At 56.5% G+C, this 22,334-nt stretch overlaps 1 protein-coding gene across 1 annotated transcript; it reads right to left on the bottom strand.

Moving 5' to 3' along the window:
• Nucleotides 1-269: 269 nt before the first annotated feature.
• HSPA12B (heat shock protein family A (Hsp70) member 12B) lies at nucleotides 270-19,789 on the bottom strand. Its single transcript, XM_043602800.1, has 13 exons — nucleotides 19,641-19,789; nucleotides 14,484-14,543; nucleotides 12,579-12,676; nucleotides 11,486-11,610; nucleotides 7,963-8,149; nucleotides 7,512-7,616; nucleotides 7,103-7,219; nucleotides 4,999-5,173; nucleotides 4,007-4,093; nucleotides 3,473-3,577; nucleotides 3,106-3,364; nucleotides 2,537-2,640; nucleotides 270-1,918 (listed from the first exon to the last, which is right to left on the bottom strand). The coding sequence occupies exons 2-13, from the start codon at nucleotides 14,524-14,526 to the stop codon at nucleotides 1,281-1,283; spliced, it is 2,043 nt and encodes a 680-aa protein (XP_043458735.1). The 5' UTR covers nucleotides 14,527-14,543; nucleotides 19,641-19,789; the 3' UTR covers nucleotides 270-1,280.
• Nucleotides 19,790-22,334: the final 2,545 nt, after the last annotated feature.

The raw sequence follows: 22,334 nt of genomic DNA, 5'->3' as shown, positions 1-22,334 counted from the left end.
TAGCCCCCAACGAAGTATGCACGAGTGGTATTTTAGGCCTGGGAATAGTTGACATAAGTTTGGCTGGGGTGAGGCCTTATGCCTAAGCCAGAGAGAGGTCTTAGGGGGAAGTTCTGTTTGGGATATTTGACAGAGAGACAGCAGCACCCCCTTCTGGTCATTTCCCAGCTCTGCACAAAGCTGAAAGCACTCTCCCTTTTTTGAACCCAGGCCCCCTCCACTACTCCTCCATTGGGGTCCTCTCCTGTGAGGTACCAGCAGGCTCTGGCTTCACCTGAAGCATAAATGCTTTATTGTCGCCTTAGGGTTCTCAGGCAGGTGGGTCAGCTGCATGTCATGGGTGGGCAGGAAATGTCCCAATGGCACATTGAGTTGATGGCAGAGCCAAGATCAGCTCTTAGTGCCTCCTCTGTCCACCCTGCAGCTCCCCAAGTCCCACTGCGCTTGGGTAGCTGGGATAGGGTGCAAGTGGGTCATTCATAGGCTGCCCTAGGGGCCTTCTCAGATGAGTCATTTGTCCTGAAGGAAGACCCCGGCCCCCACATGTTCCCCCACATCCTCTCATAAGTGCCTTCAGCCTGTATCCTCCTCATTAGCCTGCTGAGAAAGTTTTAAAATTAACAGTCACACTTGGATGGTCGGTGCCACGCCTGGGGAGGTCCTATACTCCTGTGACTCTCGTGCCAGTCCCCAGCCATTTTTCTGTGGCATGGGACTGCTCTGCCCAGCTCCCTGTGTAGGCTGAGCCCATCAATCCACGCACGCGGCCCTTCAGGCCAAAGCTCTGCACGTCCTCCTTCCTCCTGCTGCCCCTCCTGCAGCGGCCCTGCTCCGCCTCTCCCGGCTGCCTTCACAGCTCCCCCCCCCCCCCCCCCCCCCCCCCCCCCCCCCCCCCCCCCCCCCCCCCCCCCCCCCCGTTCAGGCCAGGGCTCGGTCTTCTGGTGCATTCTGCCTTCGGGGTGACGTGTTCCCTGTGGGCGCACCGGCTTACAAACCTCTTCTGATTCCTTGACCTCAGCCCTTGGCAGGGCTCTGCAGCCTTCCAGTCAGCGGACCTGGGCCCAATTCCAAAGCCAGAGTCTGTCCCCACCCATCCTGCGACCTCATCTCCCCAGGCGGGAGGGTGGGGGAAGAGGCGCGACTTCAGAACTAGAGGGTGGGGGAAGAGGCGCGACTTCAGAACTAGCGACTTCAGAACTAGCAGCCCATCCACTAGAGCCGACCCCACGACCACAAGAGGGCGGGGCCTGGCACTGGGGAACTGGTCCTCGCTCACGCCCTCAGTTGGAAAGAAAGTCGATGGCGGCGCGCACGGAGCGATTGGTGCTGACGTCGACGGCGGTGACCTTAATCTCGGTGTCGCCAAACTGCATGGCGGCGCGGATCTCGCGGCGGCCGGAGGACGCACCGTCGTAGGGCTCTAGCTCCAGGCTGAGCGCGCCGCACTTGCGCACGCCGGGGTCTGTGATGAAGCGCGCGTCCTCGGCGGCGCAGCAGTACAGGTTGATGAGCACGCGCCGCTGGCCCGGGCGCGCCGGGCAATAGCTGCGCCGCACCTCCTCACCCAGGGCCACCGACTGCTCGGCGGCCACGAAGCGCTCGAAGACGTCGGTGCACCAGCGGCGGCCGTCGCGGACCAGCAGTTTCTCGGGCGGGTGGCGCCCAGCCACGAATCGGTTGAGCACGCCTACGCCGTAGGTGAGCGGCGAGCGGCGCACCCGCACCACTCCCGGCGCTTGCCCGAACAGCACCGCGCCCTTGAGGATGGTGAGGCCCACGTCGTGCGGGACCACCACACGCAGGCCGCGGGCGCCCAGCGCCGCCTGCACCGCGTGCTGCAGCACAGCCGACTCGGCAAAGCCGCCCACCAGGAACAGCAGCTTCACGCCCTGCACCTCGGGCCGTGCCAGCAGCGCCTCTGCGGGAGGGGGCGGGAGGAGAGGATGGAAAGGGAGGTGACAAAGAGCACCAGCCTGTGAGGCCGCCGCGGTGCGGCCTCGGGCACCTCCCCTCCACCATCCTGCATCCTGCTGGCAACTAGAAGCTAGCCATCTCACCCTAAAACGGTAGACGGGTTCTGAGGAAGAAAAACCGAGTTTTCACTGAGTGCTCCAGGCAGCCTTCACGGGCTCTGCTTCCCTGACACTCTACCCCCCCTTTCCTCCGCCTCCATGTCCTGGAGGGCAAAGAGATAAGGATACTCATTTACAGTGCCTGCTGCCCACTGTGGGCGCATCTCTAGTACGTCAGCTCTTTAAGTCCCTATGATAACAGTTTGGGAACCCCGTGCTATCACTCCGTTTTATGAATGAGGAAACGGAGGCACCAGAGGGTCTTTCACTTGGAGAGGCTGTACACATCATCCCTCCTAGCTCTTAATACCCACCACACTGTGTCTTCCGGTTGTCCCAGATGATTCTGGGTCTCATTCCGGTGTTTGGATGTGTGGAGGGTCTGGGCACTAATAAGGAGGGGTCATTCCTGCGTTTGAGTGTGAATGTGGGGGTTAGTGGAGGACCCAAGCTTCGGTACTCACCTATGTGCTGGATGATCCCACTGACCGTGGGCTGAAAGAGCTCGTTCATGGCCTCACAAGTCATCCTGAGCATCCCCTGTGAGGACCACTTCACGAAGTTCACGCTGTTGGTGAAGGGGGCACAGGCTCATGGGCTGGGGTCTGGAGCTCTACCCCTGCTCCAGGCCTGTGTGCACTGGGCACTGACTGCATGTTGTGTCCTTCCACCCCACTCCCTCAGGAGCTTTTTAGCCGTCTGCCTGCTCCAGTTCCAGGCATGAAGTCCCAGGAGAGGAACCTCCAGGCAGAGGAGCGAAGGCGCCCTGGCCCGCATGGTGTGTGTGGCTGTGGGGGTGTAGGGAGGCGCAAAATGTCGTCCCTTTCCCTGGGGGCTCAAGATTCTCTTGCCACGGAACGGGCCTGAGGATTCTAGCTGGGGTGCTTAGGCCCCTCCCTTGACTCCAGCTGGTAAGACATGTACACAGGGCAGATTGGGCAGACCTCCCACTGTCCTCTGGGGCCCACATCCTCCCTTGCCGGGGCGTCCGGCATCCTCAAACCCTGCTTGAGTCCTTGGTCCCCAGGCCCACCTGCTCCGGCGCAGGGCTGTCTCCACGTTGTGGCCTCGCTGCTTGCGGTAGAAGTCAATGAAGGAGAAAGGCAGCGAGATGTTGAGTGCCCCTGCACGGTGTGGGCCTGCCGTGCGTTTGCGGGCCTCAAAGGCGATGGTCAGATCCACCCAGGCTGCCGGGCGTTGCCTTTTGAAGGTGGCGATGAAGTCTTCTCCAAAGATGCGGCCCAGCAGCTGCTCAAAAGCCAGGTCCACGCCCACCGCGCCATAGGGGCCGCCTGAGATCCGGCAGGGAGTGAAGGGGGAGTCAGCGCAGAGTCAGCCGCCAGGGGGCATTGGCGGGGCCTGGGCGCGCTGGGCACCAAGGGTGCTGGCTGGCTACTCACCAGATGCCTTGTAGAGTTCCTTTAGCGTGCCATGCGGCTGCTCCAGCTGGTGCACGGTCAGGTCCACCGTGCCTCCCCCGCAGTCTGCCACCACGTAGCGGTCTCCTGCGGCAGCGAGCGTGAGCACACACTCCTGGCTTGCTTTGCACCCTCAGCTCTGCGCCCCTTCCAGGTTCACCCAGCCCCCAGCCCTGCCCCAGTCGCTAGCCTTGCCTGCGGGGAGGATGGGGGTGGGGTGGCTGTAAGGGACTTCAGGTGCTTGAACCTTACGCCAATGGGTTATGGGCTCAAGGTTTTGGAGGAAAATGTTTCCAGGGCTCTGCAACTCCATCCGCGGAGAATCTCCAGAAGTGGGAGTTAGGGGCGCGGCTGAGTGGGGTGGGGGTGCAGGTGACCATGAGACTGACAGGTTAGGTGCAGCTAATGGAGGAGGAGGGTCTGCGTTTCTAAGGTCTGAACCCCACTTCGCAAATGTTCCCATGCCCCCAATCAGTATATGGTGACCCGCAGGGACCCGTCCACCCCCACCCCCACCTGCTTGCATCTCTGCCCACAGCTCTCCCACGCCGGACTCCACCAGGAACGTGCGGCTGTGGCGGGACCGGCGCAGCTGCTCGCGGGCTGGGGGTTGAGGGACAGCAGGACAGTGGGGTTAGAAGGAGGTGCCTCAGCTACCGCACTCGACCCCATCCTCCCACCAGCACCCTCCATGCGCATCTGGAGCAGCCAGTTCTTCTGAAACTCCTGCTCTACTCCTAAGTAGACCTCAAAGGTCTAGACCTCAAAGGATCCAGAAAACCCGATGCGGTAATCTCAGGTGCTGTGACCAACAGCTGAGGGGAAGGAAGTATTTCTGGCCTCAGGACATTCCCTTAACGTAGGTGGGCTGGGGCCACTGCAAAATAGGGGTTAGGAGAGCTTGGAGGAGCTGTGGGGGGGGGGAGGGGAACTTGGGGGGTCCAGGGGAGCCTGGGACTTGGGATTTCTCCTAGTAATGGGAGGTGGCATCTGGGAGAGTGACTAAGACTGACCATAGCTGTCTCAGTGCACGGTCCTGGCACTGGAGTTTGAGCTTGGTAGCAGCAGCTCAGGGCTGTTGTGGGGGAGGAAGAAGACAGCTGATGTGCCAGGATGGGAGAAGCTGCTGATTCAGTGGCTGTTTAAGAGAAAACTGAAGACCACCTTTGGCTCAGAGTAGGGGCTGATTTCTTCCTTTCTCACCTGAGCACTTCCCCTCAGGGCAGGTTGTGTCCCCCTACCCTCAGATTCAGGACTGGGATGGAGTCCTGCCCTGCTCAGACAGTGCTCCCCCAGGACAAGGTGAAATCTCTATCCTCAGATTGGGCTCCCCCAGGTCAGGGCTGCACCTCCTTCCTCAGACTGAATTCCACCAGAGATGTGGCTGGGGGAGGGGGGGGAGGTATCCTCTTCGTGTGGGACATGGCTGAGTGTCTGGCCTCAGTGACCCTCTGACCCTCCCAGGGCAAATGTAATACCACCAGTCAGTGCCCCTGAGTGCAGCTCACCCTGCCGGAAGCTGGAATCGATGGAGCGGCGCTCACCCAGGCGTCCACTGCCTGGAGCCCGGCTGCTTAGGTCCACGAGCTGGTGTAGACGCAGCTTGCGGCAATAGACAGAGGCAGCCTCTGGCTCCAGGGCGATGAGTAGTTGGTCTGCATCCTCCCTCGACACCAGGCCAGCCTGGGAATAGGTGGTGGGCGGGGCCAGGGACCTCCATGGGCCAAGTGTCATACCTAAGATGGCACCTCAGGGCAGGCAACCAGGGCCTTTGGGGCTCCCACCTCCTCCCCATCACACCTCACCCATGCTAGGCCTCCCAGGCCCCTCCAAGCTGCACAAATTTGGAGCTGCCTCACGGCTACCCTGTGACCAGGCTGGGGAGGGCCATGGCCATGGCCAAGAATACCAAGGGGTTGCCCAGCAGGAAGAGACCCTAGACAGTGAAAACCTAGAGCATCTGGGACGTGCCCCTCTAAGCTGCCCAGGCTGTAGCAAGGTCCCCTTCACAGGGACAGGGCTGGCCAGCTGAGCACTGGCTGAGTCTGTAAGCCCAGACTCTAGCACAGTGTGTATGGGGTGTAATGGCCAGACTACCAATCAGAGGAGGTGGTATGGGGGGGGGGGGGTGTCACCTTTGGCTCACTGAGCCCTTTTCCTTCACCAGGCTGGTGTCAGATAATAGCCACAGGCCTCCCCAGTCCCAGGAGAACTCTGTTCCCAGAGAATCAGATATAGGCATCAAGAGACTCTCAACAGTGAAATTCCAGGCGCCAGGAGGGGCCAGTTGTGAGGAGAAAAACACTTGGGATCTGTTACTTCCTATATTGGGACAGGGGATCCCTGTGGGAAGTACTTTATGGTTTTGTGGGGTTCCCTGGATTCTGACCAGGTGGGGGTTGGGGACGGGTGGGTATCGAGACTTCCTGCCCAGGGCCAGCCCTTCCTGAGCTGGCAGCCAGGAACAGTGTGGGAGGAAGCAGAGTGGATAAACCAGCAGGGGGCACTAGGGTGGGGGGTGTTTATTCTGGCTGGGCACAGCCTTGCTTTCATCCTGGTCTCTGTGGGGTGGGGGAATGCCCACCACCTCAGGGTTAGCTCCTTCCGGTGACAAGTGTAGGCACCTGCAGACCTGGCACCTGGGGCATGCCTGGCCCACAGGAGCGTGGGGGGTTGAGGGTTCTGGTATCTTCCAGGGGGTGCACAGGCAAGGAGGTCCTTGGGTGTCCCCCAAGGCCCCAGGGGGAGGACCAAGCAATGAGTTTTGCTCTGAGAGGCTGTGCTCCCCTCTTTCCCCACCCCATCTTACTGGAGGTGGGGAACCTGAGTTGTGCACTCAGGTCCCCCCAGTCTCCAGACCTTTGGGCATCTCTTACGGTAGGAAGCCCAGCAAGCGTTGACCCAAATCACCTCCCTTCATAGTTTTGTAGTCCTGTCTCCCCTACTCCAGAGCTTACAGTGGCTGGGGCATGGTGGTGGAGTCCCTGAAAATACCAGAGCTGGCTGCCCAGCTACTGTGTGTTGGCTGCTACTGGCTCCCAGCTGCCCCCCCCCCCCCACCTTTCTCTAGAGAACGGCCCTCAGCTGAATGGAAACCACCTCACTTGGAAAGGTTTCTCCCTCACCTCCAGCAACCAACAACAGACTGATACGGATATACAAAAAGCGGGCCCCCTTGCCTTCCTGTGGTCAACTGCTGGGTACAGTTCTCCCTCCAGTGCTCTTCATGGGATTGGGCTGAGGCTAGACTCCAGTTGAGACCACATTCCTGCTCGGCTCTTTCTCTTGGCCCATTTCCCTCACTCCTCTTTCTCCCAAGAGCCCTTCTCCAATACACCACATGCATAGGACCCATCTTGGGCTCTGCTAGGAAACCCGACTTAAGACGCTGGCTAAGCTGGCCTGGGCCAAGCCTCTCGTCCCTCTGCTCTCTGTTCCTGCAGGCTCACACCCTCTCCTGGTGGCGACAACTTTCCGAAATGCCCAGCAGGGGAAGGCCAGAGGTCTTTGTACACAGTGACCAGTCCCCAGGGTGGTGGGTGAATGAGAGTCTGGGGCTGTCCCCAGAGCCCTCCAGAGCTATGCCCACTGGTCTGCCTTGCACATCCTCACCAGGTAGGCAGCCTCACGCATGAACTGCTTGGCAGGCTGTTTCCAGATGGCAGGCACCGTCAACACCCAGCGCACGGTGTCCTTCTCTGGCAGCGATGGGCACTGCTCCCTCAGCTCCTGGAGCAGGAGGGGGCAATGAGAGGTAGGCTGGCTTGGGTTGCGGGGGTGGGAGGTGTCTTCAGCCTTCTATGGGAGCTGGAGGGACTAATCAGGCCTCAGGAAGGACTTCCCAGCTGAGTTGGAAGAATTCCTAACACCTCCTCCCCCAACACCCCCATGCAGGCTCTATCAGATAGGAAGGCAGGGGCTGGTGAAAATGACCTCTGACCTCTAACGGATGGGCTGACAGGAATAGATGGACCTGGCGGGGGTCCCTGCCCCAGTGGGCAGGGATGGGGCCACGGCACACCTGAAGGGCATGCTCCTTGAAGAAGCGTAGGGCATGGGCGAACACCTCCAGGGCAGGCATTTTCTTTCCATTTACGGCCTCTAGCTGGGTCTTCAGGGTGAGATCCTGGCAGGAACATAGGCGATTCTGCAGGAGGCCATAGCTCTACCCCCATTTCCTGACAAACTCTCTCTGAAAATCACGCCATTTCCTGGTGCTTCCCCTCTGAAGTGTGGGCTCAGCTGGGCTCTCCTGCTAATCCAGGAGAACACCAGTTCTGTCCCCAGCCCTCTCTTTAGCCCCGCCCTCCTCTAATCCCGGCCTCACCCCTTAGCCCCTCCTCCACTTTGACTCCCAAGCCCCCTCAGCCTCTCCTCACCTTTTACCTTTGCTCACCCTCCTTGAGCCCTGCCCTTTCCCCTCCTGCCCCCGCCTCCCTGGCCGGAGTGTCCCGAGCCAGAATGTGCCTTACAGTGGCGCTGTGGATCTTCATCTTGAACTTCTCGAAATAGAGCCAGTCCCGGGCCTCCTCAGGGTCCAGATCATGGTAGTAATCGCGGGCAGTGTAGCCAAAGCTGTGAAAGGCGCCCTCCGGGGTCAACAGCAGGCAGGTGGGGGTCTTCTGGTGGGCCACTCCTGGATCCCCGCCCTCCCATTTCCTGTGGGGGCACAGGACTGTCAGTGTTGTCAGCGAAACCCTCCCTTCCTGAGGTTGCGTACCCGCTCTGGAATCAGCTGTGTGACCTTGGGCAGGCCACCTAGCCTTCCTGAGCAGCAGTCTTCCTACGTGTAATATGGAGATAATAATAGTACCTACCTCTTAGAGTTCTCGTGAAGACAGTGCTTGGCATCCACTCAAATCTCCATAAAATGCTGCTCATGGGATCCTTTCTATCCATGGGGCCACAGGACCTATCAACATTCTCAGCTCCTGCTTCCTTCCATGAGGTACACCATTGGCCTTCGCCTCCCCCCTTAAGCAGCAGCAGGCCATCATCCACCTGCCTGGGTCTGGCCTCCTGACATATCTCTTGAGGACTCTAGCAGAGGCTTTCTCCCAGCCAGATGGTGTGCCCTCCTCTAGGCTGTCTTCCACGGCCAAGCTTCTTGTTTCTCCCCTTCCTCTAACTTCTCTGATGCCCTGAACCCTCTAGGCCAAGCTTGTCCCCTGCAGCCTTTAGGGGAGAGAACTGGGAATCCAGGCAGAAGGCACAGCATGTGGAGAGGTGTGAAAGCGCAGGGATAACCAGCTACAGGCTGGCTCAAAATGCAGAAGGAGAAAATACAGGAATGTTAAGGTCAGCTAGGGAAGAGCATCTAATGCCACATCTGAATTCTTTTGGTGGGCTTTAAGTAGAAGAATGAAGAATCATGACCACATTTGCTTTTAGAAAAGTCACCGGTTGATCTTTGTGGTAGCAGCAGCAGTAACCACCATTCAGTCGCTGGTATGTAGCTTTTTATTCACACCCAGGAGCTTCACACTCAGGAGCTACACACCCTCGAGGTGGCTAGCCAGGAGACAGTTGCCCAGATCAAGGCTCACATTGACTTGTTGGAGGGCAATGCTCCAAGGAGATCAAATCGTGCTCCTGACAGGCACACCCCTAGAAGATGAAGCTATCAGGGCCTGTGTGGGGTGGAGGCTCTGACCACTCTGGAGGAACCATCCACGTGCTTGGAGGTAAAGTCCATGGTTCTCTGGGCCATGCTGGGAAAGTAAGGGGGCAGACTCCCAAAGTGGCCAAACAGGAGAAAAAGAAGACAGGCTAGGCCAAGCAGTGGATGCAGTAAAACTGGTGCTTTGTTAATGTTGTGCCCACCATTGTCAAAAGAAGGGCCCCAATGCCAACTCTTAAGTCCTTTGTAATCCTGGCTTTCTCTAATAAAGCTACTTAGCGAGTCAAAAAAGAAAGAAGAAAAGAAAAGAAAAAAGAAAAGAAGAGAAGAGAAAAGAAAAGAAAAGAAAAGAAAAGAAAAGAAAAGAAAAGAAAAAGAAAAAAGAAAGGTCACTGGTCCCCACATGGCAACAGATGGAGGGGAGGAAAAATGGAGAAGGAAAACCAGAGACGAGGATTTTGCAACCATCCAGGTGAGAGTGGGTGGGGCTGAACTTAGGGGTTGTGGCTGGGTGTTCCAGAGATACTAGAGAGGTAGAAGTGATAGGGCTTGGTGACTGGTAGGGTGGGGAGAGTTTGGGAAGAAGCCAAGATGTCCCCCAATTACTTCCTGTGACTGTCTCGTCCACAGGACTGAGACACTGTCCTTTCTTGTGTCCTCTGCCCCAACATAGGGTCAGCATGGTCTCAACGGTGTGCACTGACAAACATGCCAGCTGGGATGTCCTGCAGCCCCTTGAGGGCTGTAAGTGCCCAGAGCCATTGTGGCCTAAATGTGGATGTGGGTGGAGCAGAGAAAGGGGAAGGGCAGTTCATGCTCATGCAGGTCAAGTTCCTTGTATCTTTGGGGAAGTAACCCTTATGTTTGTTTCTCCATCCACCCCGCCATCTACCCTTCTGGGCTCTGGGGAAGCCCCTTTGCTCCCTCATCCCAATCTGGGTTGGACCTTTGGGGTCTTCTAGAAGGGCCTTCCACCTACTGGCTGCAGCTTCCCTAAGACATAAAGGATCAGGGTCTTGAGGCCTGGAGGGGAGTATCAAATGTGTTGTTCAAACAAAACTCAACTATATCAGGATGTATTTTTTTTGAACATCTCGTTCATAACAGCTGTGTAACTTGTCAACTCAGCCCTCTGATCCTTCATGTCCCTGTCCTTCACCTGAGGTGTTGAACCTAGGAATCTGCCCGTAGGAGTCTACTGCGCAGAAATCCCAGCACAGGTTTTCAAGGAAGGACATTCATTGCAGCACTTTATGTAATAGTGAAAAATTAGAGGACAAGAAACCTCCTAAAACTATCAGTAGAAAAGTGGACAAATTATGTCTGTACTCCGCAGCTGTTAAAGGAAATTGTGGCTTCAGCAGGAGCCTATATAAGAACAGGCCTGTCAACCAAGATGCATGCCCAGAGCCCAAGGGAGCCAGGCGGCTGCCTTGTTTTTGTTTGGCTGGTTCATTTTTCTTTTTCCTTTTTTAAGAAAAAATAAAGCAGGTGGATTTGAAAAAAAAAAAAAAAAGAAGAAAGAAATTGTGGCTTTATGTGTTGACACAAAACATCTACAAAATAATGTTGAAAGCTTAAAGTAAGGCAAGTTGTATGATATCCCATTTTTATTTTAAATTCTTTCTTTAGTGTTTATATATTTTTGAAAAAGAGACAGAGTGTGAGTGGCAGAGGGGCAGAGAGAGAGGGAGACACAGAACCGGAAGCAGGCTCCAGGCTCTGAGCTGTCAGCACAGAGCCCAACCTGGAGCTCGAACTCGTGGACCACGAGATCATGACCTGAGCCAAGTTGGATGCTTAACCGACTGAGCCACCAGACACCCCTCCCACTTTTATTTTACAGACACATATATGTGCATATATGCCTGTGTGCATTTGTGTACAAGCCCAGAAAGGCATTTGTGTATTTAACTGTAACATTTTTTAAAATTAAAAATGAAGCCCAGGGGCTCCTGGGTGGCTCAGTTGGTTAAACATCAGATTTTTGATTTCGGCTCAGGTCATGATCTCACGGTTCATAGGTTGAGACTCATGCTGGGCTCTGTGCTGACAGCATGGAGCCTGCATGGGATTCTGTCTTCCTCTCTCTCTCTCCCTCCCTTGCTTGCACTCCTCTCTCTCAAAATAAATAAGTAAACTTAAAAAAAAAATGAAACCCAATATTTCTATTGGGTGTTTCTCTGATTGAGGATGGGGCCCAAGCCTAGGACCCATCCTCTAACTTTCTGCCCCCACAGGAAGCCCCAAGCTAGGGATGGAGGGAGCTCTGGAGAGACCCCATGTCTCTTCAGTGACAGTCTTTCTGAGACCAGGCCCATCCCAGGGAGTGAGGACCCCCCCCCGCCCCAATCTCCCAGCTCAGCCACCCTCACCTCATCATGTGGATGGCTTCAGGATCACTGGCAAAGCTGAAGGCATAGCCACTGGAGGTGGTGCCAAAGTCAATGGCCACCACCACAGAGAAGGGAGCATGCTGCGGGGCTCGGGCCTCGGGCTTCTGTGAGGACAAGATCCAGGGTCAGGCAGCAGCCCAAGGGCCTGAGTGACTGCCTGCCGAAGCCCCTCCTCTCCCCTGGCTGTGGTCCAGACTGGCCCCCGGCTCCAGCCACCTGCCCCAAATCCCCTCCCCTCCTAGCCTCCAGGCTAAGCCCTGGAACTTCAACTGCTCAGAAGCCCAAGGCCTCTCAGGTCACCCTCTGCAGCTTGTGGCATAAGCTCTTGCTTTCCTCTTTCGGTTCTCTGTCCACCTTCTGCCTGGCTGGCCTGAGTCTCACCCCCATCTCACAGGACCGCACAGCCCTGGCCCAGCTGAGAGCAATCTCGCTCTTCTGGGCAGCTTCGGTAACACACAGACCTGTGTATATTTGACCCCCTAGATCTTTGTGTCCACAGTGACACGACCAGATTCTGTCAGTTTTGTGGCAGAGAAGAAAGGCCTGTGCACGTGCCCAGAGCGGTTCTGCCTTCTCCCAGGCCAGGCCTGGGCTCCCTAAGAACAAGGGGGTCTCCAGGCTGCATCACTAGGTGAGGCCATCCTGGGTGGGGTGACCTAGGGAGTTTGGGAGAAGGTTATATCCTGGATACTTCAAGCTAGTAGTTTCCAAACTAACGCTTAGCAATATGTGTCTTCTCTTCCCCAGATATACCACTACATGTCAGAAGTCTCCTTGCCTGAGGCAGGCTATGGTCTATGGGTGTCACCCCAGAGTGGTGCTGCCTGGGTGCTAGTTACATTGGGCTCACCTTAGTAGACTGTTACCCCTACAGTCCAAGGTCACCTAAGGCTAACTCTTCTGGTGGGGGGGGCATGACTGGAGAATGCAAGGGCAAGATCCAGGCAGCACCCCCAGCCCAACCCAGGCGCTGCTAGGGCTCTGCTAGACACCAGGCCTTGCTTTCTAGAGTGTGACCTGCCTCCATACCACCCAGGCCACCCACCACCAGGATCCCTATTCCCGGGCTTACTGGAGACTGCGAGGGTGTGAGGGGGGCAATGCCACAGCTTTCCTGGGTCCTTGGGGAGCCGGGCGGGCTGGGCACGGGGGACCGCTCAGGGCTAGAGCCTGCAAAGAGAGGATAAGTTACTCTGGCACACCATCAGGTTAGGAGCCGGTGGCTGGGCACTGGGAGGTTCTCCATCAGTCCTTGCTGGGCTGAGGCAAGGGGCACCCTGCCGCAGAAGGGAAAATAGCTGGGGAGGGAAGGAAGGACAAGACTGAGGCAGGCAGGGGAGGACTGAGGGCCTGTTATCGATTTGAGGTGACCCATCCCTGGAGGGTGACCCATGCCTCACCTGAGGACTCCTTGTCTCCCCCAGCATCCCTAAGACACAGCAGGGGCACAGCAGGTGAGGGGAGAGATAGAGAAGAATTATGGGGACTGGGGGAGACTGAGTCTAGAGACAGAAGGGCAGGAGGGATGGGTGAGTGGGCTCCTGGGGCAGGGTGAGGGTGGAGGGCAGAGAAACCAGAAGAGGTAGGGAACTGCAGACAGAACTGAGCAGCAGGAGGGGCTGTTCCCCTCCCCACTAGAGTTTGGCCACATGGTTCTAATCAGGACCCGAGGGAGTCACCCTCCCTCTCCCCCTCCCTCCACCAAGGGCCAAGGATAGGCCCAGCTGGCTGTGTGGTGAGGATCAAGAAGGGGAATGGTGCTTCCCCCAGCCCAGCTCTGAGCTGAGGCATGTCCACAACACTAGGAAGTTGGATTTTGAGCCTCCCTTCCCTACAACACACGGAAACCTGGAGCCAGCATCTGGGGGCAGGAGGTCCCACTGAAACCCTCTCTCAGGCCCAGCACTGAGCTGGACCTTTGCTGGGAGGAAACAGCAGCTCCAGAAGGCAGCCCAAAGCCTGGCTTGGAGGATCAGGCAGTTTAGGGGCCTGCCTGGCTGGAAATCCCCTAGGTGTGGGCTGGTGGCTCATCACCACCCCACTGGGCGTTGCTAAGGCCCCTACCAGCAGTGCTGGGCTGCCCTGAGATTCATGTGTGGGGACAGGGAGGCTGGTCCAGGAGGCTGATGGGGTCTTGCATGAAGACCTGTGGACACGTCAACTGGTCTGGCTTGCTTTAGGCCAGGTCCTGTATTCCTTCAGTAGCTACCCTGCTGTGTGCCCTGATAGGTCCCAGCTCTTGCTGGCCTGGGGATACCCTGGGAACATGTACATGAGGGGGATTCTAGGAAGTGCCTGGACAGGGCCAGAGTCTGTCTTGAGGTGCTGGAGGGGCAGGGTTATGGTGGTCAGTGTCCCAGGGCTCCTTTTTCTAAGCAGCCAGTACGGGCCTGGGCCCTGCCACCAGCTCCAGCTTGAGGGGCCAAGTTGCTGTGGCTTGGGCCTGGGAAGGGAGGCAGGAAGGAAGGCCCAGCCCACCAGGTCTTTGTTAATGGACTTCCTGAGGAGTGGCCCTCCTGACTTCTGGCCTCCCACCCCTGCAGAGAGCCCAGAGCCTGCTCCCAGACCAGTCCAGAGGCAGATGAAGGTGTACACGCACAGAATTCTGTGCATGCAGACCACCTGCCAATATATACACTCTCATACAAGGCCTTGCACACAGACTTCCCTCAGGCAGACAGACACAGACACACACAGACACACACACTCACACTCATACCAGGTCCCGTGTACACAGACCCTGCCCAAGACATGCAAACGCATTCAGTCCTGTGCACACAGACCCGCTGTGCACACACTCATAGACACACACTCACACACACAGTCCTGTAAGCACCAACCCTTCCTGCACAAACACACTGTCTCAAGAACCTCGTCTGGGAGAGTTGCCCATGTGCAGGCTGGGGGTGGGTCTCAGTGTCAGGATGAGAGGGGTGCTGGGTCAGGGCACAGGCTGGGGGAGGGAGGAGAGTCTTACCAATGTACAGCCCTTGCAGGCCCATCTCTGGGACAGCCAGCATCTCTGCAGGCCCTGTGACTGTCAACAGGAACAGACAAACAGAATGGCATTTATTTGTTCCTTTGTTCCCTTATTGAAAGCTTATTTATTTTAGTTATTTACTTTTGGCTAGAGTCCTTTGAAGCGAATCCCAGACATCACGTTGTTTCACCTATAAATTCTTCAATACGTCGCTCCAACAGATAAAGACTCCACAAACGTCGTTGCAACATCCTCATCATGTGTGACAATATTAACAGCAATTCCTTAGGCTCGGCTAACATTCAGTCCCACAGTGCCAGCTTGTCTCCAAAATGTCTTAACATTTGCTTTGTTGGAATCAGGATGCTCCTAAATGTTTTCGAGTGCCCACTCTGTGCCAGGTGTTAGCAGACATTAGCGACCCAGAGAGACACTGTTCCCGCCCTGGAGGCCTACAGCCTGGTGGGGAAACTGATTACAGTAGGATAATCACCGAAGTGAATTTGAGATTACAAATGATGCTGTCAAGGTCACAGCTGGATACAAACCAAGCAGAAAGGCTTGGTAAGGCTGGAGAGAGAGGCTGGGCTGGGCTGATCCTCTAGGCAGACCCTCCAGGACCCTATATTAGATTTGGTTTTATATGATGGGGAACAGCAAATCTTGAAAGGTTTGAAGTAGCTGAGCAGAATTGGGGGCATGACTAAATCTGCATTTTAAAAAGTCCCTTGGCTGTATGGAGAGTGCAGATTGCAACAGGCAGTTTGGAAGCAGAAGCCCTATGGGGGCACCGGGCGACAGATGATGGTGGTAGCTATGTGTCTTGAGACAGAAGTCGAGTTCTGAAGTTACAGAGACCAACAGGGCTGATAGAAGATGGCTGGATTGGATATTGGGGATTAGGACGAAGATGTCAGGGGTGACATTGTCCGATTCGAGCTAGGGGATGGACAGTGAGATGCCAGCCCCAGGCTGGCAGGGGAAAGAGGCAGAGTTCTGGGTGCAGTATTGAAACTTCCCAGAGAACAGACCAAGGAGCCAGATGGTGTATGATGCAGAGGTCAGAGAGAAAGCTGAGGGGGAGATGCACATTTGGGAGTCATGTCAAGGGAGGCCTGGCAGGGAGTAGTGGGGGAAAAGTAGGGAGAACCAGCACGGAAAGGCTGGCTGGAGGAAGGTGTGCTGCTGGAGAAGACTGGATGCTTGCTATGGTCCTATGAAGATCTCAGATCTAAGAGAAGTACGCGAAGCTAGATGCCTTTAGAGGTTATTAGAGGAGCCTTGCAACACCTGTTCTAATGGCCCAAGGCCATCATTTCGGCAGAATGAAAGAGATGGGGTAGAAGTCAAGTGAGCCCGGGCAAAGAGCGAGCAGAGGGTAAGAGAATGCAGTGAGCACTTCCAAGAAGCATGGCTGAGGTCAGGGGCTGGTGTGAGGGCAGTAGCTGGAGGAACAGAAAGCCTGAGGACGGGAAGATGTGCTTTCATTTTCTTTTCTAAGATGGGAGCAACCTGAGTTTGTGTCGGGGGGCCAGGCTAGAGGCAGCAGCACCGGAGCCCCCTGGGAGCTGTTAGAAATGCACAACCTCAGGCCCCACTCAAGACCTGTTGAGTCAGAACTTGCATTTTAACAAGATCTGTGCACGTGAAAGTTTGAGAAGTGCTGCTTAACGTGTTCCTGGGCCGATCTTCAGATAACCTGTGCTAAAGTCCTCAGCTGTGGGCCTGGCAGCCCCCCTAAACAAAGGTGAGGCTGCTCAGAGCCCCCTCCCTCTCTGTAGCCAGTGGCCTGATCAGGAAGTTTTGCTAACAGAATGCAGGTGAGCGCGGAGCTGGGCACCATCACACGCATGCACACATATGCACAGCACGCACCCTTGCTCACACACAGTTTACACAGCCCAGCCCCATTGTGGACAGACACTCAGACATGTCCAGGATAATCCTGCATGGCCAGCACCATAGACATTTCCAGATACATGCAATCCTGCTGTCAGCAGAGGTGCACAGTTGGATGCCCAGGAGTGAGCATCACGGGAAAGACAGGGGCGGCTTTGGGGCACTCAGAACAGCAGAGTGATGCTAAGAAACAGGAAGGCAAATAGTGCGCATGGGTGTGGGCCTTGAGAGCCAGGACAGGGGCTGAGCGCAGGGAGAGGGAGTGGTGTGCTAGAGGTGAGCCTCCCCAGCCATGAGAGCTGATTCTGCATCTCTCTCCAACTCTGCATTCACGGACATCACATGGGTTAACTTGAAATTAGCCATGGTACAAGTATTTACACCAAGGAAATTGGCAAACACCATAGATTGGGTTTTTCTCCCTCTGAGAGAGTTGACGGTATTGACCACAGCACACCCTGTGGATTGAGGCCACAAGGGGGAAGCTGACAGCCTTGTCTGTGCATTGTTTCGATTCTTGAGCAAAAAAGACTTATTGAGCATTTGTTTGCATCAGGCTCTGTGCTAAGTGGTTGAATGAATGAATGGATTTTCTGGATGAAGGCTCTATTGTATTTAGAGGAGAATCAATCTAGAACTACCAGGAAAAGAAGACTCAGGAGTCATCCCTCTAAGCGGGATTCCATGTCCAAACTGTGTGCTTACAGTCCTCCCAGCTATCTGAAGCTGGTCCAGTTATCTCCTGTCTCTGAGCATGTGGACACGGATCGTGCCTACACTGGGGTCTCAGGGACGGCAAGGGTTTACGATTGCACCTGGCCAGAGTGCATCATGTCACCTCTCTGTGCTTCAGTGTCTTTCCTGTAAAATGGGGTATGCAGGGGGCTTGTTAAGACCTACAAGTCCAGATAAGGAAGGTGGTTGATAAGGGCAGGAACTTGGACAGATGTGAGCAGTTCTTCTTCTTTTTTTAATGTTTATTTATTTTTGAGAGAGAGAGCGGGGGACGGGCAGAGAGAGAGGGAGACACAGAATCTGAAGCAGGCTCCAGACTCTGAGCTGTCAGCACAGATTCTGATGTGGGGCTTGAACTCACAAACAGTGAGATCATGACCTGAGCCAAAGTCGGATGCTCAACAGACAGCCACCCAGGAGCCCCATATGTGAGCAGTTATTCTTATCCTTCATGATGTGGATTCTGAATTTTCTCTTGTTAGAAGTTTTTGGTCTTATTGAGACTTGTATTCTAATCATTCTGAGTTCTTTGGTGGGGGTAGGACCTGAATCAATCTGTGTTAAAGAAGGGGGATCCTGCCAATTCCTTGAGAGTTGGAGGTAGAAGGGGCTGGTGGCCCCATATGTCTTTGGGACATCCCCCATCATGCATATGCACCCAGAAACACTTAAGGACAGTATTGGTTTCTCAAAGCTACGACTGGGACAGAATCCACAGCTGGAAAGGGGGCAAAGTAGATCCTCACCGCAGGGGCCGACTAATTTCAGACCGGGGATGCTTATGGGTTTGAACATAACCGGGTGGGGCAGTTTGGTTTACACAGAAAGTAATGTCATTTCCTGGCTACAAGCACAGGCTAAACTCTGGCCCCAGCTTGACCCCTACCCTACCCACAGACAGACGCTTAACCTTCCCATGGAGTGACCCCTAGCCCTTGGATTCATATTGATCTCTAATCTTCAGCTTCACACTGACCCCTGGCCCTGACTTCTACCCAATAGGTATGACCTATCAGTCACTGGGGACCATGACAGGGTGTGGCTGAGTAGAGACTCGAAACGGGAGACTCCCATTCCAGCGTGCTTCCTGGACTCACAAAAGCCTAGAACTGGCCTGATGGAGAGAATTTTCCAGAGATCTCTTCCTGGGGAGGGGACATTAAGGCTGGGTACTTATGCCCCTAAAGTGTACTCAGGGTGTGTGGTGTTGCTGGATTTCAGGGCTCCACACATACCTGTCCTCTGCCTATGAGGACAAAGAGCCCACCCTGATCTTTACAGTTCCCCTCCATCCCCTGCAGGCAGGGACTGCCTGGACCCTGCCTCTCCCATCCACTGTTTTCTGCTCAACATCCTGCCAGCCCTTTAATGGGATGGGATTCTGTCAGCAAGCAGAGAGGCCACAGGCATTTCTCCCAAGCCACAGGTTGGGCCAACCAGGGCCAAGGGACAGATCAGAAATGGCACCCAAAGAGCTGCTCCAGTCTGTCTCTAGAGAGGAGCCCTCTGGGAGAGGGACCAGTAGGAGGCTGTGGGGTAGGGAGGTTGCCTCCTCCAGTGCTGAGGCAAGGGGTGCCATAAATGGTCTCCCATGGCCCCTCCCTGTCCTCAACTTTTCTTTCCATACATCCTGCCCCACCCCCTTTGGGTCCTCACCATGGGGGCTTCCAGTTCACAAACAACCTCTGTTCCACAGAGCCCAAGGCTTAAAGCCCCTCCCATCCTCTGCCCACGAGGCCCCCATCACCTCCCTTACCTTCTGGGGCTCTAAAGCTGCACTTGCTCTCACATCGAGGCCATATTTTAGAGCTCCCTCCCTCCCAGTCTCTCTCCCCACAACACAAGCCTGCTTTACAGACTGGCTCCATTGCCCCTACAGGGAGCCCAGACCCCACCCCACCTGCTCCCGCCCCTCCCCCCCTGGGCCCTCCGCCCCCCAGCTGGCCTGTGGAGAGAATCCAGAGGTCCCTGGTCAGGAGGCCATCACAGTCTGGAACTGTGGCATCCTGGTCACTGCCACTCTCGAGCTTCCCAGACCATAGGCCCTAAGACCCTCCTCTCCCACCAGGTGACCTCCCTCCCCCAAACACACACACACACACACACATACACACACGCACACACACAAACACTCAACCCCCAAGTCTCCACGTCTGACCCAGGCATTGTGTTCTCCACAAACTGGCTTACCGGAGCAGACCCCAGCCCCACTCCAGTCCCCCAGCCCCACCCCCACCGCGGCACAGGGGTCTCCCCAGCCCCCCACACTCCGCAGTGCGTGTGTGGGGTCCCGGAGCCTGGATGTGAATACAAGGTCGCCGCTCCAACTGCTTTTCTGAACCCGCAGCCCCAATGGAGAGAACGCCTTGCAGGATCTGTCCCCAGCCCGCCCCCCCACCCCAGGGTTAGGAAGTTTTTTTTTGGGGGGGGGGGTCTGTTCTCAGCCTACAGCCCAGGACAGACAGGACCGCACAGCTCGCCGCCTTTCTCCTCTCTGGGAGACCCCCGCCCAGAACTCACCTCCACCCTCCCGACAGCTCGACCTGGGTTCGGCCGCCTCGATCCCGGGTCCGCAGCCCCTGGTCGTACCCGCCGCGGCAGCCACAGCCCTCGACGTGCGCCCAGCCCGCGCCTCAGGCTCGCCCCGCGCCGCCCACCCCGCCCGCGGCCCCCTCCCCCAGGCCGGATGGTCGCGCGCTCCCCGCCCAGATGTGCGAGGCCGGGGCGGGGCCTGGCTGCGCGGGCCTCTCGGAGGGGCCCAGCCCGGCCCCGCGTCCCAGCCCCTCCTAGCGCCCCTCCTGCGCCCCGTCGCTGCGCCTCCCCCCTCCGCCCCGCCGGCAGCCTGGGGGGTGGGAGAGGGCGAAGTGTGAGAAGGGGAGGTGGAGGGAGGGAAGAGGAATTCCAGACGCCTCGTTGTCCTCCTGCGGCCGAGGGGCTCCCCCTCCTCGCCCCTACAGGCCCACCTCAGGGGCTCAGTTTAGGCCAGCCCAACTCCAGAGCCTCGCTGCTGGTGAGGGAGGGCCCTGGCCCAGACTCCTTACAGTCCCCCGTCCATCCCACTTTCTACCCCCCTCCCATCCCTAGCCAGGTCTCCAAGGGTCAGAGAGAAAAGGCTGAATCGAAGGTGAGGTCAGCCCCTCGGGCCCCAGCCTGGGGCCCAGCTCTGTCCTTGAGGCCTGGGGTGTTGAGGAAGGGTTCTCATTGCTGGCAAAGGGATTACTGGGAACTCACCCTGTCTCTGCGAAGAGCACCCAGCCCCTTTCCTGTGAGGGCTCACAGCCTTCTTCCTATCCAAATCAGGCCCTCTGGGGGGTGCTGGGACATGGCTCCAAACAGGGGTTTGGAGACCCCTTTCTGCTAGGCCCTTCCAAAGCAGCCCTCTTACCTTGCCCATCACCACCTCCTGGTACTGGCAGGGCCTGGGCTGGGCCCCTTTCCTTCTACCCAGTGTGCCCCCACAAGGACTCAGGCTGGGGCACAGGTGGGAAGGGGGCCAAGGTCTGCTTCTCAGCCAAGTCTCCCTGCACCAGGAGGGCTGGCTTCCTGTCTGGTCTCCAACCCCGTCCCCAAACAAGGGCCGCACAGCTCTTTGGGCATCATAGCTGCCTCACCACCCCAAACCTTTGCAGAGGCCATTTTTCCCTCCCTAGAATACTGTCCCTCCTCCTCACTGCCCATCTAAAAGTTCCCCAGCTGAGTATCACCTCTCCTAGGCTTGTGGCCCTTATTATCAGGGCCACTGCCCTAGACTGCCCTGCGACAAGGTGGGAATAGGGGATGAGCTGCACCAGACAGCTTTTGGGTATCAGTACGTAGGCAGTAAGCCAGCAAGGTATCCAATCAGCAGCCTCCGCTGACTGTTCCCACGAGTGTGTGCATCCGTTTGTGTGTGTGTGTGTGTGTGTGTGTGTGCCAATGACTGTGTATGTGTATGTCTATGTTCATGTGTTAGGGTGGTTTTAGGGATAGTTTTTTAGGTAGTTTTTAGTTTAGATAGTTTTAGGTAGTTTTGTGTCTGACTGTGTCTTTGTCTCTGTGTCTCTTATATACATGTGTCACTGGGTCTTGTGTCTTCGTGTGTGTGTGTGTGTATTTGTGTGTGTGACATGTGTGTGATGGGGGCTGTCAGGCCTTCATATCATGCCAGAGGCCGAGCAAAGCCTGGGGTGGGGGTGGGGGGGTTGAAGGGGCTGCAGGTGAGTGTATGAAGGCAAAGGGTCTGGCTCCTCAGGCACAACCTGTCTCTTGTTTTTCTTTTTCTTTTCCACCGCAGTTTTCTTCCATCCCCCACCCCCAGCTCTACATGTTGGCTCATCTCTGAGGGCCACAGCAGCAGGCTCTGAGCAGGAGTGAAGACTCATAGTAGGGGGTCCTCAGCCCTCGCATCGCATCCTCGTACTTGGCCTCCTCCTTCTGTCCCCCCCCCCCATTTCAGGCCCCCTCAGTCTGACTTGGGAGTTACAGGCCCCACCCTTGGGCAGCTTCCAGTCTGACAGAAGAGAAGGACAGCAAGGAAGCCCAGTGAATCCTCAAATTCGAAAGTATTGGATTCAGCTGCCAGCAGCTTTGGGCCCGGGAGGGCATGCACAAGGATCCTGCAGAGCCTTTGCATTTAGTATCTTTTCTGTGCCCTTGCAACCCCCTCCTCTCCCTCCCAGTGCCATCGTGGGCCCGCCCACTGACCTCACCGGCTTTCTGCTTCTCTGGGGAGGGGGGGGCAGCTGGAGGAAGGATCAGCCTCTGAGAGTATCCTCCCAGGAGCAACTTCTCTCCACACCAGGCCTTCCCCCTCTGGCCTTGGCTCATCCATTCTCCAGAGGATGCCACCACTTCCAGCCCCCTCCCTCCAACACATCTCTATTGTGCAACTGGAGGTGACTTTCCAAAGTGCAAGTCGGGCCCCATCGCTGGACCAGTTTATATTCTCTCTGGCTCCCCATCACCAAGTGATCCAAGGTGTGGACTGCCCTTGGTTGACCTATCAAGCTCCCCTTCCCAGACCTAACTTCCAACCTCTTCTCCTGCCCCTCGAACACAAGCTCCAGACCTTTGGTCCACCTGGGCCAGGCCCCACCCCTGACCTGCTCAACAACATTCTTCTTTCCCTTGAGCCCTCGGGGAGAACCTGGCCCCTTGAACCCTGTTGTGGGTCCTGTGTCAGTTTGGGGAGCCCCCAGCCCTTGTCATCACTAGGCGGGGCTCTCAGGAAAACTG

This window comes from Prionailurus bengalensis, chromosome A3, assembly GCF_016509475.1.
Source record: "Prionailurus bengalensis isolate Pbe53 chromosome A3, Fcat_Pben_1.1_paternal_pri, whole genome shotgun sequence".
In the NCBI taxonomy this organism is placed as follows: domain Eukaryota; kingdom Metazoa; phylum Chordata; class Mammalia; order Carnivora; family Felidae; genus Prionailurus; species Prionailurus bengalensis.
This window is presented reverse-complemented; position numbering and strand designations above follow the sequence as displayed.

What these genes read in the sequence shown, in the direction of transcription:
- HSPA12B (XM_043602800.1), bottom strand. Translation starts at nt 14,526, where the DNA reads ATGCTGGCTGTCCCAGAGATGGGCCTGCAAGGGCTGTACATTG. An exon ending in GAAGCCATCCACATGATGAG is followed by an intron (nt 8,150 to 11,485) that starts GTGAGGGTGGCT and finishes GTGCCCCCACAG; the next exon opens with GAAATGGGAGGGCGGGGATC. An exon ending in TGGGATCATCCAGCACATAG is followed by an intron (nt 1,919 to 2,536) that starts GTGAGTACCGAA and finishes CCCCTCCCGCAG; the next exon opens with AGGCGCTGCTGGCACGGCCC.